The 17,817-nt window shown below is 50.1% G+C and overlaps 1 protein-coding gene across 1 annotated transcript in view; it reads left to right on the top strand.

The window, feature by feature from the left end:
• The window catches only part of LOC138252717 (NACHT, LRR and PYD domains-containing protein 3-like), a 458,845-nt gene that overhangs the window by 141,935 nt on the left and 299,093 nt on the right, over nucleotides 1-17,817 (top strand). The window contains exon 4 of the mRNA XM_069205762.1: nucleotides 14,877-14,945. Coding sequence (XP_069061863.1) covers nucleotides 14,877-14,945 — 69 coding nt within the window. The remainder of the gene's footprint in view (nucleotides 1-14,876; nucleotides 14,946-17,817) is intronic.

Raw genomic sequence — 17,817 nt, 5'->3', positions numbered from 1 at the left:
ACTGGGAGGACAACCTCTTGTACACTGAGCATAGGGATCCTAAACCTGGAGCTGCCAGGAGATTAGTGATTCCTCAGGAGTACAGAAAGTTCCTCCTAACTCTGGCACACGACATTCCCCTAGCTGGGCATCTAGGACAAATGAAAACTTGGGACAGACTTGTTCCCTTGTTTCATTGGCCTAGGATGTCTGAGGACACAAAAGATTTTTGTAAGTCTTGTGAAACCTGTCAAGCCAGTGGCAAGACAGGTGGCACTCCAAAGGCACCCCTTATTCCACTGCCTGTGGTTGGGGTTCCCTTTGAAAGGGTAGGGGTTGACATAGTTGGCCCCCTTGACCCTCCTACTGCTTCAGGCAATAGATTCATCTTGGTGGTAGTGGACCATGCCACAAGATATCCTGAAGCTATTCCTTTAAGGACCACTACAACTCCTGCAGTGGCAAAGGCCCTCCTGGGAATATTTTCCAGGGTGGGCTTCCCAAAGGAAGTAGTATCAGACAGGGGAAGCAATTTCATGTCTGCATACTTAAAGGCCATGTGGAAGGAGTGTGGTGTAACTTACAAATTCACCACACCCTATCATCCACAAACAAATGGACTGGTGGAGAGATTTAACATAACTCTCAAAGGCATGATTATGGGTCTCCCTGAAAAACTCCGCAGGAGATGGGATATCCTTCTACCATGCCTCCTTTTTGCCTACAGGGAGGTACCCCAGAAAGGAGTGGGCTTCAGCCCCTTTGAACTTCTTTTTGGACACCCTGTTAGGGGTCCACTAACACTTGTAAAGGAGGGTTGGGAACAACCTTTAAAAGCTCCTAAGCAGGATATTGTGGATTATGTACTTGGCCTCAGATCAAGGATGGCTGAGTATATGAAAAAGGCCAGTAAAAACCTTCAGGCCAGCCAAGAGCTCCAGAAGCAATGGCATGATCAGAAGGCTGTTTGGGTTCAGTACCAACCAGGGCAGAAAGTGTGGGTCTTGGAGCCTGTGGCCCCAAGAGCACTCCAAGATAAATGGAGTGGACCCCACACAATTGTTGAGAAAAAGGGTGAAGTCACCTATTTAATTGACTTAGGCACTGCAAGGAGTCCCCTTAGGGTACTCCATGTAAACCGCCTGAAACCCTACTATGACAGGGCTGATCTCACCCTGCTCATGGCAACTGATGAGGGACAGGAAGAAGACAGTGATCCTCTACCTGATCTCTTCTCTTCCACAGAATAAGATGCTCTTGTGGAAGGTGTAGTTTTGGCTGATTGTCTTACTGCTGAGCAGAAAGATAATTGCATAAATCTCCTAGATCAATTCTCTGAACTCTTCTCTACTGTGCCAGGCACCACTTCTTGGTGTGAGCACACTATAGATACTGGAGACAGCTTGCCTGTCAAAAGTAAGATCTATAGGCAGCCTGACCATGTCAGGGACTGCATAAAGCAAGAAGTCCAGAAAATGTTAGACCTAGGAGTGGTTAAGCACTCTGAAAGTCCATGGGCTTCTCCTGTGGTACTTGTACCAAAACCCCATTCCAAAGATGGAAAGAAGGAAATGCGGTTTTGTGTAGACTACAGAGGTCTCAACTTGGTTACCAAAACTGATGCTCACCCTATAGCCAGGGCAGATGAGCTCATAGATACACTGGCATCTGCCAAGTATCTAAGCACTTTTGACTTGACTGCAGGGTATTGGCAGATCAAATTGTCAGAAGATGCTAAACCTAAGACTGCATTTTCAACCATTGGAGGACATTACCAGTTCACTGTAATGCCTTTTGGTTTGAAAAATGCACCTGCCACTTTTCAGAGGTTGGTGAACACAGTCCTGCAAGGGCTGGAAGCTTTCAGTGCAGCATATCTGGACGATATAGCTGTCTTTAGCTCCAGCTGGGATGAGCACCTGGTCCACCTATGGAAAGTTTTGGAGGCCCTGCAAAAGGCAGGCCTCACTATCAAGGCTTCAAAGTGCCAGATAGGGCAGGGTAAGGTGGTTTATCTGGGACACCTTGTTGGTGGGGAACAGATTGCACCACTTCAGGGGAAAATCCAAACAATTATTGATTGGGTTCCCCCTACTACACAGACTCAGGTGAGAGCCTTCCTAGGCCTCACTGGTTATTACAGGAGGTTCATTAAGAACTATGGCTCCATTGCAGCCCCTCTTAATGACCTCACTTCCAAGAAGATGCCTAAAAAGGTATTATGGACAGCAAACTGTCAGAAAGCTTTTGAGGAGCTGAAGCAGGCCATGTGCTCTGCACCTGTCCTGAAAAGCCCTTGTTACTCTAAAAAATTCTATGTCCAAACTGATGCATCTGAATTAGGAGTAGGGGCAGTCCTATCACAACTTAATTCTGAGGGCCAGGATCAACCTGTTGCTTTTATTAGTAGGAGGTTGACCCCTAGAGAAAAGCGTTGGTCTGCCATAGAGAGGGAGGCCTTTGCTGTGGTCTGGGCTCTGAAGAAGTTGAGGCCATACCTGTTTGGCACTCACTTCATTGTTCAGACAGACCACAAACCTCTACTTTGGCTAAAACAAATGAAAGGTGAAAATCCTAAATTGTTGAGGTGGTCCATATCCCTACAGGGAATGGACTATACAGTGGAACATAGACCTGGGAGTAGCCACTCCAATGCAGATGGACTCTCCAGATATTTCCACTTAGACAATGAAGACTCATCAGGTCATGGCTAGTCTTATTGTCCTTCGTTTGGGGGGGGGTTGTGTAGGAAAGTACCATCTTGCCTGGCATGTTACCCCCATTTTTCACTGTATATATGTTGTTTTAGTTGTATGTGTCACTCGGACCCTGTTCACCAGGGCCCCAGTGCTCATAAGTGTGCCTGAATGTGTTACCTGTGTAGTGACTAACTGTCTCACTGAGGCTCTGCTAATCAGAACCTCAGTGGTTATGCTCTCTCATTTCTTTCTAAATTGTCACTAACAGGCTAGTGACCAATTTTACCAATTTACATTGGCTTACTGGAACACCCTTATAATTCCCTAGTATATGGTACTGAGGTACCCAGGGTATTGGGGTTCCAGGAGATCCCTATGGGCTGCAGCATTTCTTTTGCCACCCATAGGGAGCTCTGACAATTCTTACACAGGCCTGCCACTGCAGCCTGAGTGAAATAACGTCCACGTTATTTCACAGCCATTTTACACTGCACTTAAGTAACTTATAAGTCACCTATATGTCTAACCTTTACCTGGTAAAGGTTAGGTGTAAAGTTACTTAGTGTGAGGGCACCCTGGCACTAGCCAAGGTGCCCCCACATTGTTCAGAGCCAATTCCCTGAACTTTGTGAGTGCGGGGACACCATTACACGCGTGCACTACATATAGGTCAATACCTATATGTAGCTTCACAATGGTAACTCCGAATATGGCCATGTAACATGTCTAAGATCATGGAATTGCCCCCTCTATGCCATCCTGGCATTGTTGGCACAGTTCGATGATCCCAGTGGTCTGTAGCACAGACCCTGGTACTGCCAAACTGCCTTTTCTGGGGTTTCACTGCAGCTGCTGCTGCTGCCAACCCCTCAGACAAGCTTCTGCCCCCCTGGGGTCAAGCCAGGCTTTTCCCAGGATGGCAGAACAAAGGACTTCCTCTGAGAGAGGGTGTTACACCCTCTCCCTTTGAAAATGGTGTGAAGGCAGGGGAGGAGTAGCCTCCCCCAGCCTCTGGAAATGCTTTCTTGGGCACAGATGTGCCCAATTCTGCATAAGCCAGTCTACACCGGTTCAGGGACCCCTTAGCCCCTGCTCTGGTGCGAAACTGGACAAAGGAAAGGGGAGTGACCACTCCCCTGACCTGCACCTCCCCTGGGAGGTGTCCAGAGCTCCTCCAGTGTGCTCCAGACCTCTGCCATCTTGGAAACAGAGGTGCTGCTGGCACACTCAATCAATCAATCAATCAATCACGATATTTATAAAGCGCGCTATGTACCCGTCAGGGTTTCGAGGCGCTGGGGGGGGGGGGTGCGCTGCAGTTAGCGGTCGAAGAGCCAGGTCTTGAGGAGTCTCCTGAAGGCGAGGAGGTCCTGGGTCTGGCGTAGAGATGTGGGGAGAGAGTTCCAGGTCTTGGCGGCGAGGAAGGAGAAGGATCTGCCGCCGCAGGTCTTGCGCTGGATTCGGGGGACGACGGCGAGGGCGAGGTTGGCGGATCGAAGTTGACGTGTGGGAGCGTAGAAGTTTAGTCTGGAGTTGAGGTAGGAAGGTCCGGTGTTGTGCAGTGCCTTGTGAGCGTGGGTGAGGAGTTTAAAGGTGATCCTCTTCTCCACCGGGAGCCAGTGGAGTTCCCTCAGGTGAGGGGAGATGTGGCATCGGCGGGGTATGTCGAGGATCAGTCGGGCGGAAGCATTTTGGATGCGCTGAAGTCGTTTGATGTCTTTGGTTGGGATGCCTGTGTAGAGTGCGTTGCTGTAGTCCAGTCTGCTGCTGACGAGGGCTTGGGTCACCGTCTTTCTGGACTCTGTTGGAATCCACTTGAAGATTCTGCGGAGCATGCGGAGGGTGTTGAAACAGGAGGAGGAGACGGTGCTGACCTGTTTGGACATGGTGAGGGCCGGGTCCAGGATGAAGCCGAGGTTTCTTGCGTGGCTGGCAGGGGTGGGTGGGGGTCCGAGGTCGGCGGGCCACCTAGAGTCATTCCAGGCCGAGGGAGAGCGTCCGAGGATGAGGATTTCCGTCTTGTCGGAGTTGAGTTTCAGGCGACTGTTGTTCATCCATTCGGCGATGGATTTTAGTCCCTCGTGGAGGTTTGTTTTGGCGTGAGTGGGTCTTTGGTCAGGGAGAGGACGAGCTGGGTGTCGTCGGCGTAGGAGATGATGCTGAGGTGATGCTGGCGGGCCAGTTTAGCGATGGGGGCCATGTAGACGTTGAACAATGTGGGGCTGAGGGAGGATCCTTGGGGGACGCCGCAGATGAGGTTGGTGGCTTTGGAGCGAAAGGGGGAGAGTCGGACTCTCTGAGTTCTGTCGGAGAGAAAGGATGAGATCCAGTGGAGGGCTTTGTCTTGGATGCCGGCTTCCTGGAGGCGGGTCAGTAGGGTGCGGTGGCAGACTGTGTCGAAAGCGGCTGATAGGTCGAGGAGGATGAGGGCCGAGGTTTCGCCGTTGTCCATTTGATGTCTGATGTCATCTGTGGCGGCGAGGAGAGCAGTCTCCGTGCTGTGGTTTCGTCTGAAACCGGATTGTGAGGGGTCCAGGATGGAGTTGTCTTCGAGGAAGTGGGTGAGTTGTGTGTTGACGATCTTCTCGATGACTTTTGCTGGAAAAGGGAGGAGAGAGATCGGGCGGAAGTTTTTGAGATCGTTGGGGTCGGCCTTGGGTTTCTTGAGGAGGGGTTGGATTTCTGCGTGTTTCCAGCTGTCCGGGAAGGTGGCGGAGGTGAATGAGAGGTTGATGATCTTGCGGAGTTTGGGGGCGATGGTGGCGTTGGCTGAGTTGAAAACATGATGAGGGCATGGGTCCGTGGGGGAGCCTGACTGGACTGCTCTGAGTGGCCAGTGCCACCAGGTGACGTCAGAGACTCCTTCTGATAGGCTCCTTCAGGTGTTAGTAGCCTATCCTCTCTCCTAAGTAGCCAAACCCTCTTTTCTGGCTATTTAGGGTCTTTGTCTCTGGGGAAACTTTAGATAACGAATGCAAGAGCTCATCAGAGTTCCTCTGCATCTCTCTCTTCACCTTCTGCCAAGGAATCGACTGCTGACCGCGCTGGAAGCCTGCAACACTGCAACAAAGTAGCAAAGACGACTACTGCAACTCTGTAACGCTGATCCTGCCGCCTTCTCGACTGTTTTCCTGGTGGTGCATGCTGTGGGGGTAGTCTGCCTCCTCTCTGCACTAGAAGCTCCGAAGAAATCTCCCGTGGGTCGACGGAATCTTCCCCCTGCAACCGCAGGCACCAAAAAGCTGCATTACCGGTCCCTTGGGTCTCCTCTCAGCACGACGAGCGAGGTCCCTCGAATCCAGCAACTGTGTCCAAGTGGCCCCCACAGTCCAGTGACTCTTTAGTCCAAGTTTGGTGGAGGTAAGTCCTTGCCTCACCTCGCTAGACTGCATTGCTGGGAACCGCGACTTTTGCAGCTACTCCGGCCCCTGTGCACTTCTGGCGGAAATCCTGTGTGCACAGCCAAGCCTGGGTCCACTGCACTCTAACCTGCATTACACGACTTTCTAAGTTGGTCTCCGGCGATGTGGGACTCCTTTGTGTAACTTCGGGTGAGCACTGTTTCATGCATCCTCTTAGTGCCTGTTTCTGGCACTTCTCCCGGTGCTACCTGCTTCAGAGAGGGCTCCTTGTTTTGCTCGACGTCCCTTCTCTCTCCTGGTCCAATTTGCGACCTCCTGGTCCCTCCTGGGCCACAGCAGCGTCCAAAAACGCTAACCGCACGATTTGCAACTAGCAAGGCTTGTTGGTGTTCTTTCGGCGGGAAAACACTTCTGCACAACTCTCCTCAGCGAGAGGGATCCGTCCACCAAAGAGGAAGTCTCTAGCCCTTTTCGTTCCTGCAGAAACCTCAGCTTCTTCTGTCCAGTAGAAGCTTCTTTGCATCCACAGCTGGCATTTCCTGGGCATATGCCCATCTCCGACTTGCTTGTGACTTTTGGACTTGGTCCCCTTGTTCCACAGGTACCCTAGATTGGAAATCCACAGTTGTTGCATTGTTGGTTTGTGTCTTTCCTGCATTATTCCTCTCTCACGACTTCTTTGTCTTTTGGGGAACTTTAGTGCACTTTGCACTCACTTTTCAGGGTCTTGGGGAGGGCTAATTTTCTAACTCTCACTATTTTCTAATAGTCCCAGCGACCCTGTACAAGGTCACATAGGTTTGGGGTCCATTTGTGGTTCGCATTCCACTTTTGGAGTATATGGTTTGTGTTGCCCCTATCCCTATGTGTTCCCATTGCATCCTATTGTAACTATACATTGTTTGCACTGTTTTCTAAGACTATACTGTATATTTTTGGTATTGTGTACATATATCTTGTGTATATTTCCTATCCTCTCACTGAGGGTACACTCTAAGATACTTTGGCATATTGTCATAAAAATAAAGTACCTTTATTTTTAGTATAACTGTGTATTGTGTTTTCTTATGATATTGTGCAAGTGACACTTGTGGTACTGTAGTAGCTTCACACGTCTCCTAGTTCAGCCTAAGCTGCTCTGCTAAGCTACCATTATCTATCAGCCTAAGCTGCTAGACACCCTATACACTAATAAGGGATAACTGGGCCTGGTGCAAAGTGCAAGTACCCCTTGGTACTCACTACAAGCCAGTCCAGCCTCCTACAATAACCACTGAGGTTCTGCACCAGAAGCTCTGAAGAAATCTCCCGTGGGTCGACGGAATCTTCCCCCTGCAACCGCAGGCACCAAAAGACTGCATCACTGGTCCTCTGGGTCCCCTTTCAGCACGGCGAGGGTGGTCCCTGGAACACAGCAACTCTGTCCAAGTGACTCCCACAGTCCAGTGATCCTTCAGTCCAAGTTTGTGCACTCTTCCAGGGTTTCCTTCGTGCACAGCTTAGCCTGGGTCCCCAGCACTCCGTCCTTCAGTGCACAACCTTCTGAGTTGTCCTCCGGCGTCGTGGGACCCCCTTTGTAACTTCGCGTGGACTCCGGTTCACTATTCTTCTAAGTGCCTGTTGGGGTACTTCTGTGGGTGCTGCCTGCTTCTGTGAGGGCTCTCTGAGTTGCTGAGCGCCCTCTCTGTCTCCTCCTCCAAAAGGCGACATCCTGGTCTTTCCTGGTCCTCAGCAGCACCCAAAAACCTGTACCACAACCCTTGCAGCTAGCAAGGCTTGTTTGCGGTATTTCTGCGTGGGAACACCTCTGCAAGCTTCATCGCGACATGTGACATCCGTCTTCCGAAGGAGAAGTCCCTAGTCCTCTTCTTCCTTGCAGAACTCCAAGCTTCTTCCAACCAGAGGCAGCTTCCTTGCACCTTCATCTGGGGTTTCCTGGGCTCCTGCCCCCGCTGGACACCGTCACGACTATTGGACTTAGTCCCCTTGCTTTGCAGGTCCTCAGGTCTGGAAATCCGTTGTCAGTGCACTGCTGGTGTTTGTTGTTCTTGCAGAATCCCCCTATCACAACTATTGTGCTCTCTGCGGGTAGTAGGTGCACTTTACTCCTACTTTTCAGGGTCTTGGGGTGGTGTATTTTGGTAACCCTCACTGTTTTCTTACAGTCCCAGCGACCCTCTACAAGCTCACATAGGTCTGGGGTGCATTTGTGGTTCGCATTCCACTTTTGGAGTATATGGTTTGTGTTGCCCCCATCCCTATGTGCTCCTATTCAGATAGATTGCAACGGATCATGGTTTATGAAGTGGGTTTTATATCGGACCCTCCTGTAAACAACTCTGGTCACATAAAACTACAGGTGGATGGCTTTGCACTCCATGCACCCTCAATGCTGTATCTGAGAACCCGGTCATTTGAAACAGGCTGCAGGTCAAGATAACACTAGGATCCCTTCAAGATAACACTAGGAAGAACCTCTGGATCACAGAAACTCAAACAGTGGAGATCTAATGGCCCTGTTCAGATCCTTGAATGCATGAAGATCCCAAACACAACCTCTTGGTGCAAAGCCATAGTCATGGTACTCAACCAACACGTGGCTGGGATTGTTTCTGGCATCTAACTTGACCTCCAGTGATTGCTGGACCAGGAGAAGTAGAGAGGACCCGGAGAGCACCACACAAGTGACAAGTGAAAAAGAATAAAACATCCGCAGTCTGACCTGGAGCTCATCAAGGGCCAAAGCCCTTTAGGCAAGTTATATTTGCATCTTGACTGTGTGGACAAGAAAGGAAGTGCTCATGATGACAGGTGCTCAAGGACACCCCAAGGGCCCCATAATGCACCAGTGTGCTTGTAAGGAAACAGGCTTTTTGCAGCTTTACCCAGACATTTTGTCCCCATTTTGCATACTAGGCATTAGTGTAATGGCTCTGAAATGCCTTGAACTCTGGTAAACAGCACTTGGTGCATGTGCTCTGACCCTTAAAATGGTGCATGTTGATTGGCTGTCCCCTGTTGATATAGCCTAACTTACATTTCAGTCTCTAGTATATGGTATCAGGGGTTCCCCGGGCCTTTAAGTTAGAGCTTACCCCAGGGACTGCAGCACTGGTTGTGCCGCCCTGAGTGGGACAAGGTAAAACATGTCTTCCAGCCTGCCACAGCAGACTGAAGGGACAGTTTTAAACTGCTAACTCAACTTTGCAATTTAAGGTAATGGCAAAGCCCAAACTTCCCTTTTAAATATATGGAAGTCACCCCAAGATAGGGATAACGTGCAAAGTGCAACTGTATAAGTTGCCCCATTTAGTTTAGTTGCCCAAGGTTTCTAATGCATGTTTACTGATGTACATGGTGCTTGTCCTGCAGACAGCTTTCTGCCCTCCTGGGATGATGTGCTAATGACTTTCAGGAAAGTTTACAATAGGGCCCTGCAAGGGAGAGAAGTGTCACCTCCCTCCTGCAGAGGTCACACAGGTGTTGCTCAAAAGGCGAGCTTCAAAGGAGAAGCCACCTTTAAAAGGCACATAAGTAACACTCGGGAGAGGGGCTGCTCCATGGTTGAGGTAAAGAGCTTCACATGCCTGGAGAGGTGTTCTCCATATTGGAAGTGGGCAGATTGGTGCACCCTAGGATCCCCAGATGCCACACTTCGCAGACAGTGGTCATCAAGTAGCAGAGAACCCGGTAGCTCACTGGCTACCAACTTCACCTGTCTCTGAGGGCATTTTCCAAGCATAATTCAGGCACCCCTAGCACCCCAAACTCAGATTTTGACTGGACTGGAAGAGGACTGAAGAAATACTGCCCTGCTGCACTGTGGAACCAACAACGAGAGGCTGCACCTCTGTGACTGGGCCTGCTGATCCTGGTGACTAGCAAAGGAGAGGGACCGTGCCTGCTGTCTCTTGTGGAGACGTCATCTCCACGGTGTAGGAAAGTACCATCTTGCCTGGCATGTTACCCCCATTTTTCACTGTATATATGTTGTTTTAGTTGTATGTGTCACTGGGACCCTGGTAACCCAGGACCCCAGTGCTCATAAGTGTGCCTGTATGTGTTACCTGTGTAGTGACTAACTGTCTCACTGAGGCTCTGCTAATCAGAACCTCAGTGGTTATGCTCTCTCATTTCTTTCCAAATTGTCACTGACAGGCTAGTGACCATTTTTACCAATTTACATTGGCTTACTGGAACACCCTTATAATCCCCTAGTATATGGTACTGAGGTACCCAGGGTATTGGGGTTCCAGGAGATCCCTATGGGCTGCAGCATTTCTTTTGCCACCCATAGGGAGCTCTGACAATTCTTACACAGGCCTGCCACTGCAGCCTGAGTGAAATAACGTCCACGTTATTTCACAGCCATTTTACACTGCACTTAAGTAACTTATAAGTCACCTATATGTCTAACCTTTACCTGGTAAAGGTTAGGTGCAAAGTTACTTAGTGTGAGGGCACCCTGGCACTAGCCAAAGTGCCCCCACATTGTTCAGAGCCAATTCACTGAACTTTGTGAGTGCGGGGACACCATTACACGCGTGCACTACATATAGGTCACTACCTATATGTAGCTTCACCATGGTAACTCCGAATATGGCCATGTAACATGTCTATGATCATGGAATTGCCCCCTCTATGCCATCCTGGCATTGTTGGTACAATTCCATGATCCCAGTGGTCTGTAGCACAGACCCTGGTACTGCCAGACTGCCCTTCCTGGGGTTTCTCTGCAGCTGCTGCTGCTGCCAACCCCTCAGACAGGCATCTGCCCTCCTGGGGTCCAGCCAGGCCTGGCCCAGGATGGCAGAACAAAGAACTTCCTCTGAGAGAGGGTGTGACACCCTCTCCCTTTGGAAAATGGTGTGAAGGCAGGGGAGGAGTAGCCTCCCCCAGCCTCTGGAAATGCTTTGTTGGGCACAGAGGTGCCCAATTCTGCATAAGCCAGTCTACACCGGTTCAGGGACCCCTTAGCCCCTGCTCTGGCGCGAAACTGGACAAAGGAAAGGGGAGTGACCACTCCCCTGACCTGCACCTCCCCTGGGAGGTGTCCAGAGCTCCTCCAGTGTGCTCCAGACCTCTGCCATCTTGGAAACAGAGGTGCTGCTGGCACACTGGACTGCTCTGAGTGGCCAGTGCCACCAGGTGACGTCAGAGACTCCTTGTGATAGGCTCCTTCAGGTGTTAGTAGCCTTTCCTCTCTCCTAGGTAGCCAAACCCTCTTTTCTGGCTATTTAGGGTCTCTGTCTCTGGGGAAACTTTAGATAACGAATGCATGAGCTCAGCCGAGTTCCTCTGCATCTCCCTCTTCACCTTCTGATAAGGAATCGACCGCTGACCGCGCTGGAAGCCTGCAAACCTGTAACATAGTAGCAAAGACGACTACTGCAACTCTGTAACGCTGATCCTGCCGCCTTCTCGACTGTTTTCCTGCTTGTGCATGCTGTGGGGGTAGTCTGCCTCCTCTCTGCAACAGAAGCTCCGAAGAAATCTCCCGTGGGTCGACGGAATCTTCCCCCTGCAACCGCAGGCACCAAAAAGCTGCATCTCCGGTCCCTTGGGTCTCCTCTCAGCACGACGAGCGAGGTCCCTCGAATCCAGCGACACCGTCCAAGTGACCCCCACAGTCCAGTGACTCTTCAGCCCAAGTTTGGTGGAGGTAAGTCCTTGCCTCACCTCGCTGGGCTGCATTGCTGGGAACCGCGACTTTGCAAGCTACTCCGGCCCCTGTGCACTTCCGGCGGAAATCCTTCGTGCACAGCCAAGCCTGGGTCCACGGCACTCTAACCTGCATTGCACGACTTTCTAAGTTGGTCTCCGGCGACGTGGGACTCCTTTGTGCAACTTCGGCGAGCACCGTTTCACGCATCCTCGTAGTGCCTGTTTCTGGCACTTCTCCGGGTGCTACCTGCTTCAGTGAGGGCTCTTTGTCTTGCTCGACGTCCCCTCTCTCTGCAGGTCCAATTTGCGACCTCCTGGTCCCTCCTGGGCCTCAGCAGCGTCCAAAAACGCCAAACGCACGATTTGCGTGTAGCAAGGCTTGTTGGCGTCCATCCGGCGGGAAAACACTTCTGCACGACTCTCCAAGGCGTGGGGGATCCATCCTCCAAAGGGGAAGTCTCTAGCCCTTGTCGTTCTTGCAGTATTCACAGTTCTTCAGCCTAGTAAGAGCTTCTTTGCACCAACCGCTGGCATTTCTTGGGCATCTGCCCATCTCCGAGCTGCTTGTGACTTTTGGACTTGGTCCCCTTGTTCCACAGGTACCCTCAGACAGGAATCCATCGTTGTTGCATTGCTGATTTGTGTTTTCCTTGCATTCTCCCTCTAACACGACTATTTTGTCCTTAGGGGAACTTTGGTGCACTTTGCACTCACTTTTCAGGGTCTTGGGGAGGGTTATTTTGGTAACTCTCACTATTTTCTAATAGTCCCAGCGACCCTCTACAAGGTCACATAGGTTTGGGGTCCATTCGTGGTTCGCATTCCACTTCTGGAGTATATGGTTTGTGTTGCCCCTATCCCTATGTTTCCCCATTGCATCCTATTGTAACTATACATTGTTTGCACTGTTTTCTAAGACTATACTGCATATTTTTGCTATTGTGTATATATATCTTGTGTATATTTCCTATCCTCTCACTGAGGGTACACTCTAAGATACTTTGGCATATTGTCATAAAAATAAAGTACCTTTATTTTTAGTATAACTGTGTATTGTGTTTTCTTATGATATTGTGCATATGACACTAAGTGGTACTGTAGTAGCTTCACACGTCTCCTAGTTCAGCCTGAGCTGCTTTGCTAAGCTACCATTATCTATCAGCCTAAGCTGCTAGACACCCTATACACTAATAAGGGATAACTGGGCCTGGTGCAAGGTGCAAGTACCCCTTGGTACTCACTACAAGCCAGTCCAGCCTCCTACACACGGCCTAGCCAACGCCAGGAGACTCCAAGGGTCAGTGAGCTGGCCTCATGTTCACAGTATAGGGACAAAACAGCTGAGCAGTGTGCTGGGGCAAGTGTGTGGCCTAAAGTCTTCAGCCCGCCACCAACCACCACCATGCAGCACCGGGAACCAGGACCCTCTGCAAACAATTCCACCTGTGTTTGCTGAAACCAGTAGTGTCGTCGGAGTGCTGCTGGGATACCCCTTCCCCGAGGACCAGAGGAAGTATTCACCTGTGACCACAATACTGGGATGCCGGTAGTCCAGTGGCAACTGGACTTCTACCAGTACTGCCAGCACTGAGAGGACTTCAAGGGACGGCGACCCTGTGACCTGGACCACCTCACCCCCTTTGTGGACTGAAGAGCAGTCACAACAAGAACCCTGTCGACTACATTGCATCCACAACATCTTTTGACCATCTTCAGTATCCTTCATCCTTTCCATCTGGACCATTTCCACAGGTAAGCCCTGCAAAGGATTAAAGTGGCTGGAACTGACTGAAGAGTGCTTCACCTGCCGAGGTAACTGTTTCTGAGGACCTTGCTAGTACCCCTGACTGCATCTCTACTGGAGTTAGCTGTCTAAAGTGACTCCAAGTGACCGCAATACAACTAGCCCAAATATTTTTAAAGTTTCAAAGTTTCACATATGTTGAATTTGCCAATGCTTGTTCACGGTTGACTTAAATAATCCAATATACTATACCTTGGAATTCTATATCTCCGGCACCCTCCTGTGCATCTTTTTTGTTGTGGAGGCTAAACATACATACACATACAGTCTGTTTTTGTAACTTAATGTTGGATTTCTTTAGTGTGTTATTAATGACTTCTTCAATTGTGTTAGCGCTGTTTAAATGCTTCACACTTGTTCCTCTGTGTAAGCCTTGCTGCTCAGAGCCACAGCTACCCAGGGTTGCGCTGAAGGTTTTACACATGAAACCTAAGGGTCCTTAAGCGGGTGGTAAGTGTATTACACAGTGAGGTCACTTAACAACACCATATAATACACCCATTTCCTCACAGTGCAAGAACACAAAAGGGCTCAGCCAACTGGAAAAGGAATCTGGAGTATTTTCTCAAGGACTGTGTGACACTGGTGAGAATGTCCCCTAGGGCTTCACGCCAGGACCCCTCCCCCAGGAAGCTGGGCTGGTGACGGCCACAGAACAGGGAGGTGAGAGAAGAAGAGCTAAGAGGCACCTGAGAAAGTGATGGCCAAAATGGCTACCTGGATGCATCCTTCCCCAGGGACTGTCAATGAGCACAGAATAATCTCTCTCTTTCCTGATGTGTTCCTCGATCATTGCCTGGGGTATTCTGCTCAGAAAGCACTCAGTGCACTGGGAAATCTTTTACTGCTCCCTAAGCTGCTGCGCCCTTGCAAAGAGGCTGGAGACTTGCAATGCCCCATCCTCAGTGTCAGGGTCCACAGAGGTAGTCACTCTTAGATGGGTAGCATGTCCTGTGTATTACTGTGAAGGCTTCACTAAGTCAGTGGTCAGGTGATGTCATTTCTTGTGGTGGCATGTCACATCCTGGGTGAGTGATTGGATCCTCTGCCATCTTGGGGTCAGAAGTCTCCTCCACCACAGAGGCACCACAGGCACCCATGGCATTGCATGTTTCCATACAGCTGAAAGGATGGCATCCACCAGAGGGTGCCTTGGGGCACAAATGCAACTAGTCAGACTTCCTTCATCTACAGGGTTCATGGGATGTGAAGTGGGTGCGGAGGAGCCAGGCAGTGCCTTACGGTAAGTGTGCCAATGCTTCAGGTATTGGGGGGCATGGGAAGGTGTTGTGACTCATGCTGAACTGTAGATGTGCGCATCGTAATACTATATGTGTGTGTTATATAAAGCCACTCCTGTTCTTGCAGGTGCTTCCTTGTTACATGAAGCCACCAGGAAAGTTCTGGATGTCCGAAAAGTTCCGGATGACCTGCAGGGTAAGTGTTACTCATCTGTGAGTCTAGTCTCAGTCTGCCCATATGTGTGATAAGAGGTACTGTGGAGTATTTCTATGCTCCTGCATCTCATTGGTTGACTGGTGAGTATCATTATTGATACTGTGAACTATTTCTATCTCTTAATTCCTTTCAAGGTGCCTAGTGAGTATCATCACAGGCTCTGCGGAGTGTATCTTCTTCTTGTGTCTCTCTTGGATGCGTGTTTAGTATCATGAGGGGTACTGTGAAGTATTTCTGTTCTCCTGCACCTCATTGGTTGACTGGTGAGTATCATCAGAGGCTCTGTGGAGTATTTCTATGCTCCTGCTTCTCTCTAGGGTGCCTGGTGAGTTACTTCAGAGGTACTGTGGAGTATTTCTATGCTCCTGCATCTCATTGGTTGACTGGTGAGTATCATTATTGATACTGTGAAGTATTTCTATCTCTTGATTCCTTTCAAGGTGCCTAGTGAGTATCATCACAGGCTCTGTGGAGTGTATCTTCTTCTTGTGTCTCTTGGATGCTTGTTTAGTATCATGAGGGGTACTGTGAAGTATTTCTGTTCTCCTGCACCTCATTGGTTGACTGGTGAGTATCATCAGAGGCTCTGTGAAGTATTTCTATGCTCCTGCTTCTCTCTAGGGTGCCTGGTGAGTTACTTCAGAGGTACTGTGGAGTATTTCTATGCAACTGCATCCCATCAGGGTGCCTGGTGAGTGTCATTAGAGGTACTGTGGAGTATTTCTTTGTTCCTGCATCCCTTTAGGGTGCCTGGTGAGTATCAACAAAGGTACTGTGGAGTACTATCCCATCCTGCATCCCTTTAAGTGGGAGGTGGGTATTCACAGGTGATCTGTGGAGTATTTCTAGGCTTTTCCATCTCTTTGATTGCCTGGTCTCATAAGCGCTGTGGAGTATGTTTGTGCTTCTGTGTTCCTCTAGGGTGTCTGGTGGATTTTATCAGAGGCTTTGTGGAGTGTATCTTTACTCTTGTGTCTCTCAAGTGTGCCTGGTGAAAATCATCAGAGATCTTGTGGAGTATTTTTATGCTCCTGCATCCGTCTTGGGTGCCAGGTGAGTATCATCAGAAGCACTTTGGAGTATTTCTTTGCTCTTGATTCCATTTGAGGTGCCTGGTGAGCACCATTTGGGAAGCTGCAAATTATATTTATGCTCTTGATTCGTGGTGAGCATCATCTGTGAAGGTGCGGAGTATTTCTATGCTCCAGCATCCCTCTCCTCCTCTTTATCTTTTACCATCTCTGGTACCTGCAGTCCTCATCTTCTCTTGTCATCCAGTACCTCTCCCTCCTTCCTTTTAACCCCTCCTGCTCACACGTTCCTTCCTTCAACAAACCCTTTGTTTGTGTCAACCATGTGGCAGGGGCATAGCATGAATCTGTGTAGCCCTCTTCCCTGGGGCCCGACCTTTCTTAGGGCCCTCACTTGACTGAAAGCCTTTGGTTAGCTGTGAGCTGATGCTCTGCCTACATAGTCACTGAGGGGCCTGTTTATGACATGGTTTGTGTTGCGTTTGCACCACGCAACATGGTGCGAGAGCAACGCAAACCTTAAGTCATATTTATGAAGTAATGCACAGCCGCTTTGCGTGGCCCTGAGTGATTCCGTAAATCCAAAGTAAGGCAAAGAAGCGCAAATTGCTGCATTGCCTTACTCTGTGCAAGGGAGGCATTCTGCAAGCGTTGCGTGGGTGCTGCCACCCAACTCTCATGGCATTCTACAGCACACATAGAAAGTGAAAAATGCCCCTCAGGAGTGTTTTTGTGTGGGAAGGTGCCCCTGCTTACAACGCACGCACCCTTGCACCATGGCACAAGGGTGGCTGTGTTGGGGCTAGGCAGTACACTGTAGCAAGGTGGTAGTATTATGTGGTAATACGGGGAGTCTTACCATGTAATGCTTTCACAATACCCCAGAGATGGTCATTGGATTCACACTAATAAACCTTAGCTCAGTCCGGGTAGAGTGGCAAAGAGAAGTCAAGCTAATTAGAGGAACCTGTGTTAAGCATTTCACAACACAAACATGGTCAATAAGTAATTGACACACCTCGAGAGAAATCCAACAACAATTTAAAAGAAATAAGGCAGATTTTTATATAATTTTAGACACCAAAATGAGGTTGATACATAAAGGATAATCAGAGTTATTAATTTATGAGCTTTAAATAAATCAGTACTTTGCAGAGCTGTCAAATTCTATCATTGCGATCAACGACAGAAAACACAGTATGCAATCGGGCACTTGTGGGGTGAGTTCTGTGGACCCACCTGGGGTTAAGGTCTTGCGGGTTCACAGACTAAGGGGGTCATTCTGACCATGGCGGTAATTACCGCCATGGCGGAGGTCGGCGGTAGCACCGCCAACAGGCTGGCGGTGCACCGCTGGGCATTCTGACCGCGGCGGTTCAGCCGTGGCCAGAAACGGAAAGTCCGCTGCCCGTCTGAATCCTCCATGGCGGCAGAGCGCGCTCCGCCGCCATGGGGATTCTGACACCCCCTACCGCCATCCTGATCATGGCGGCTCTCCCGCCACGAACAGGATGGCGGTAGGGGATGCCGCGGGGCCCCTGGGGGCCCCTGCCGTGCCCATGCCAACGGCATGGGCACGGCAGGGGCCCCCGTAAGAGGGCCCCAAAAAGTATTTCAGTGTCTGCCCAGCAGACACTGAAATACGCGACGGGTGCAACTGCACCCGTCGCACCTTCCCACTCCGCCGGCTCAATTCTGAGCCGGCATCCTAGTGGGAAGGTTGATTTGCCCTGGGCTGGCGGGCGGTCTTTTGGCGGCCGCCCGCCAGCCCAGGGCAAATGTCAGAATCACCGCCGCGGTCTTTCGACCGCGGTGCGGTG

The sequence above is a fragment of the Pleurodeles waltl genome, chromosome 1_2, assembly GCF_031143425.1.
Source record: "Pleurodeles waltl isolate 20211129_DDA chromosome 1_2, aPleWal1.hap1.20221129, whole genome shotgun sequence".
NCBI lineage: Eukaryota > Metazoa > Chordata > Amphibia > Caudata > Salamandridae > Pleurodeles > Pleurodeles waltl.
The sequence above is the reverse complement of the archived record's forward strand: the minus strand, read 5'-3'. Positions and strand labels throughout refer to the sequence as shown.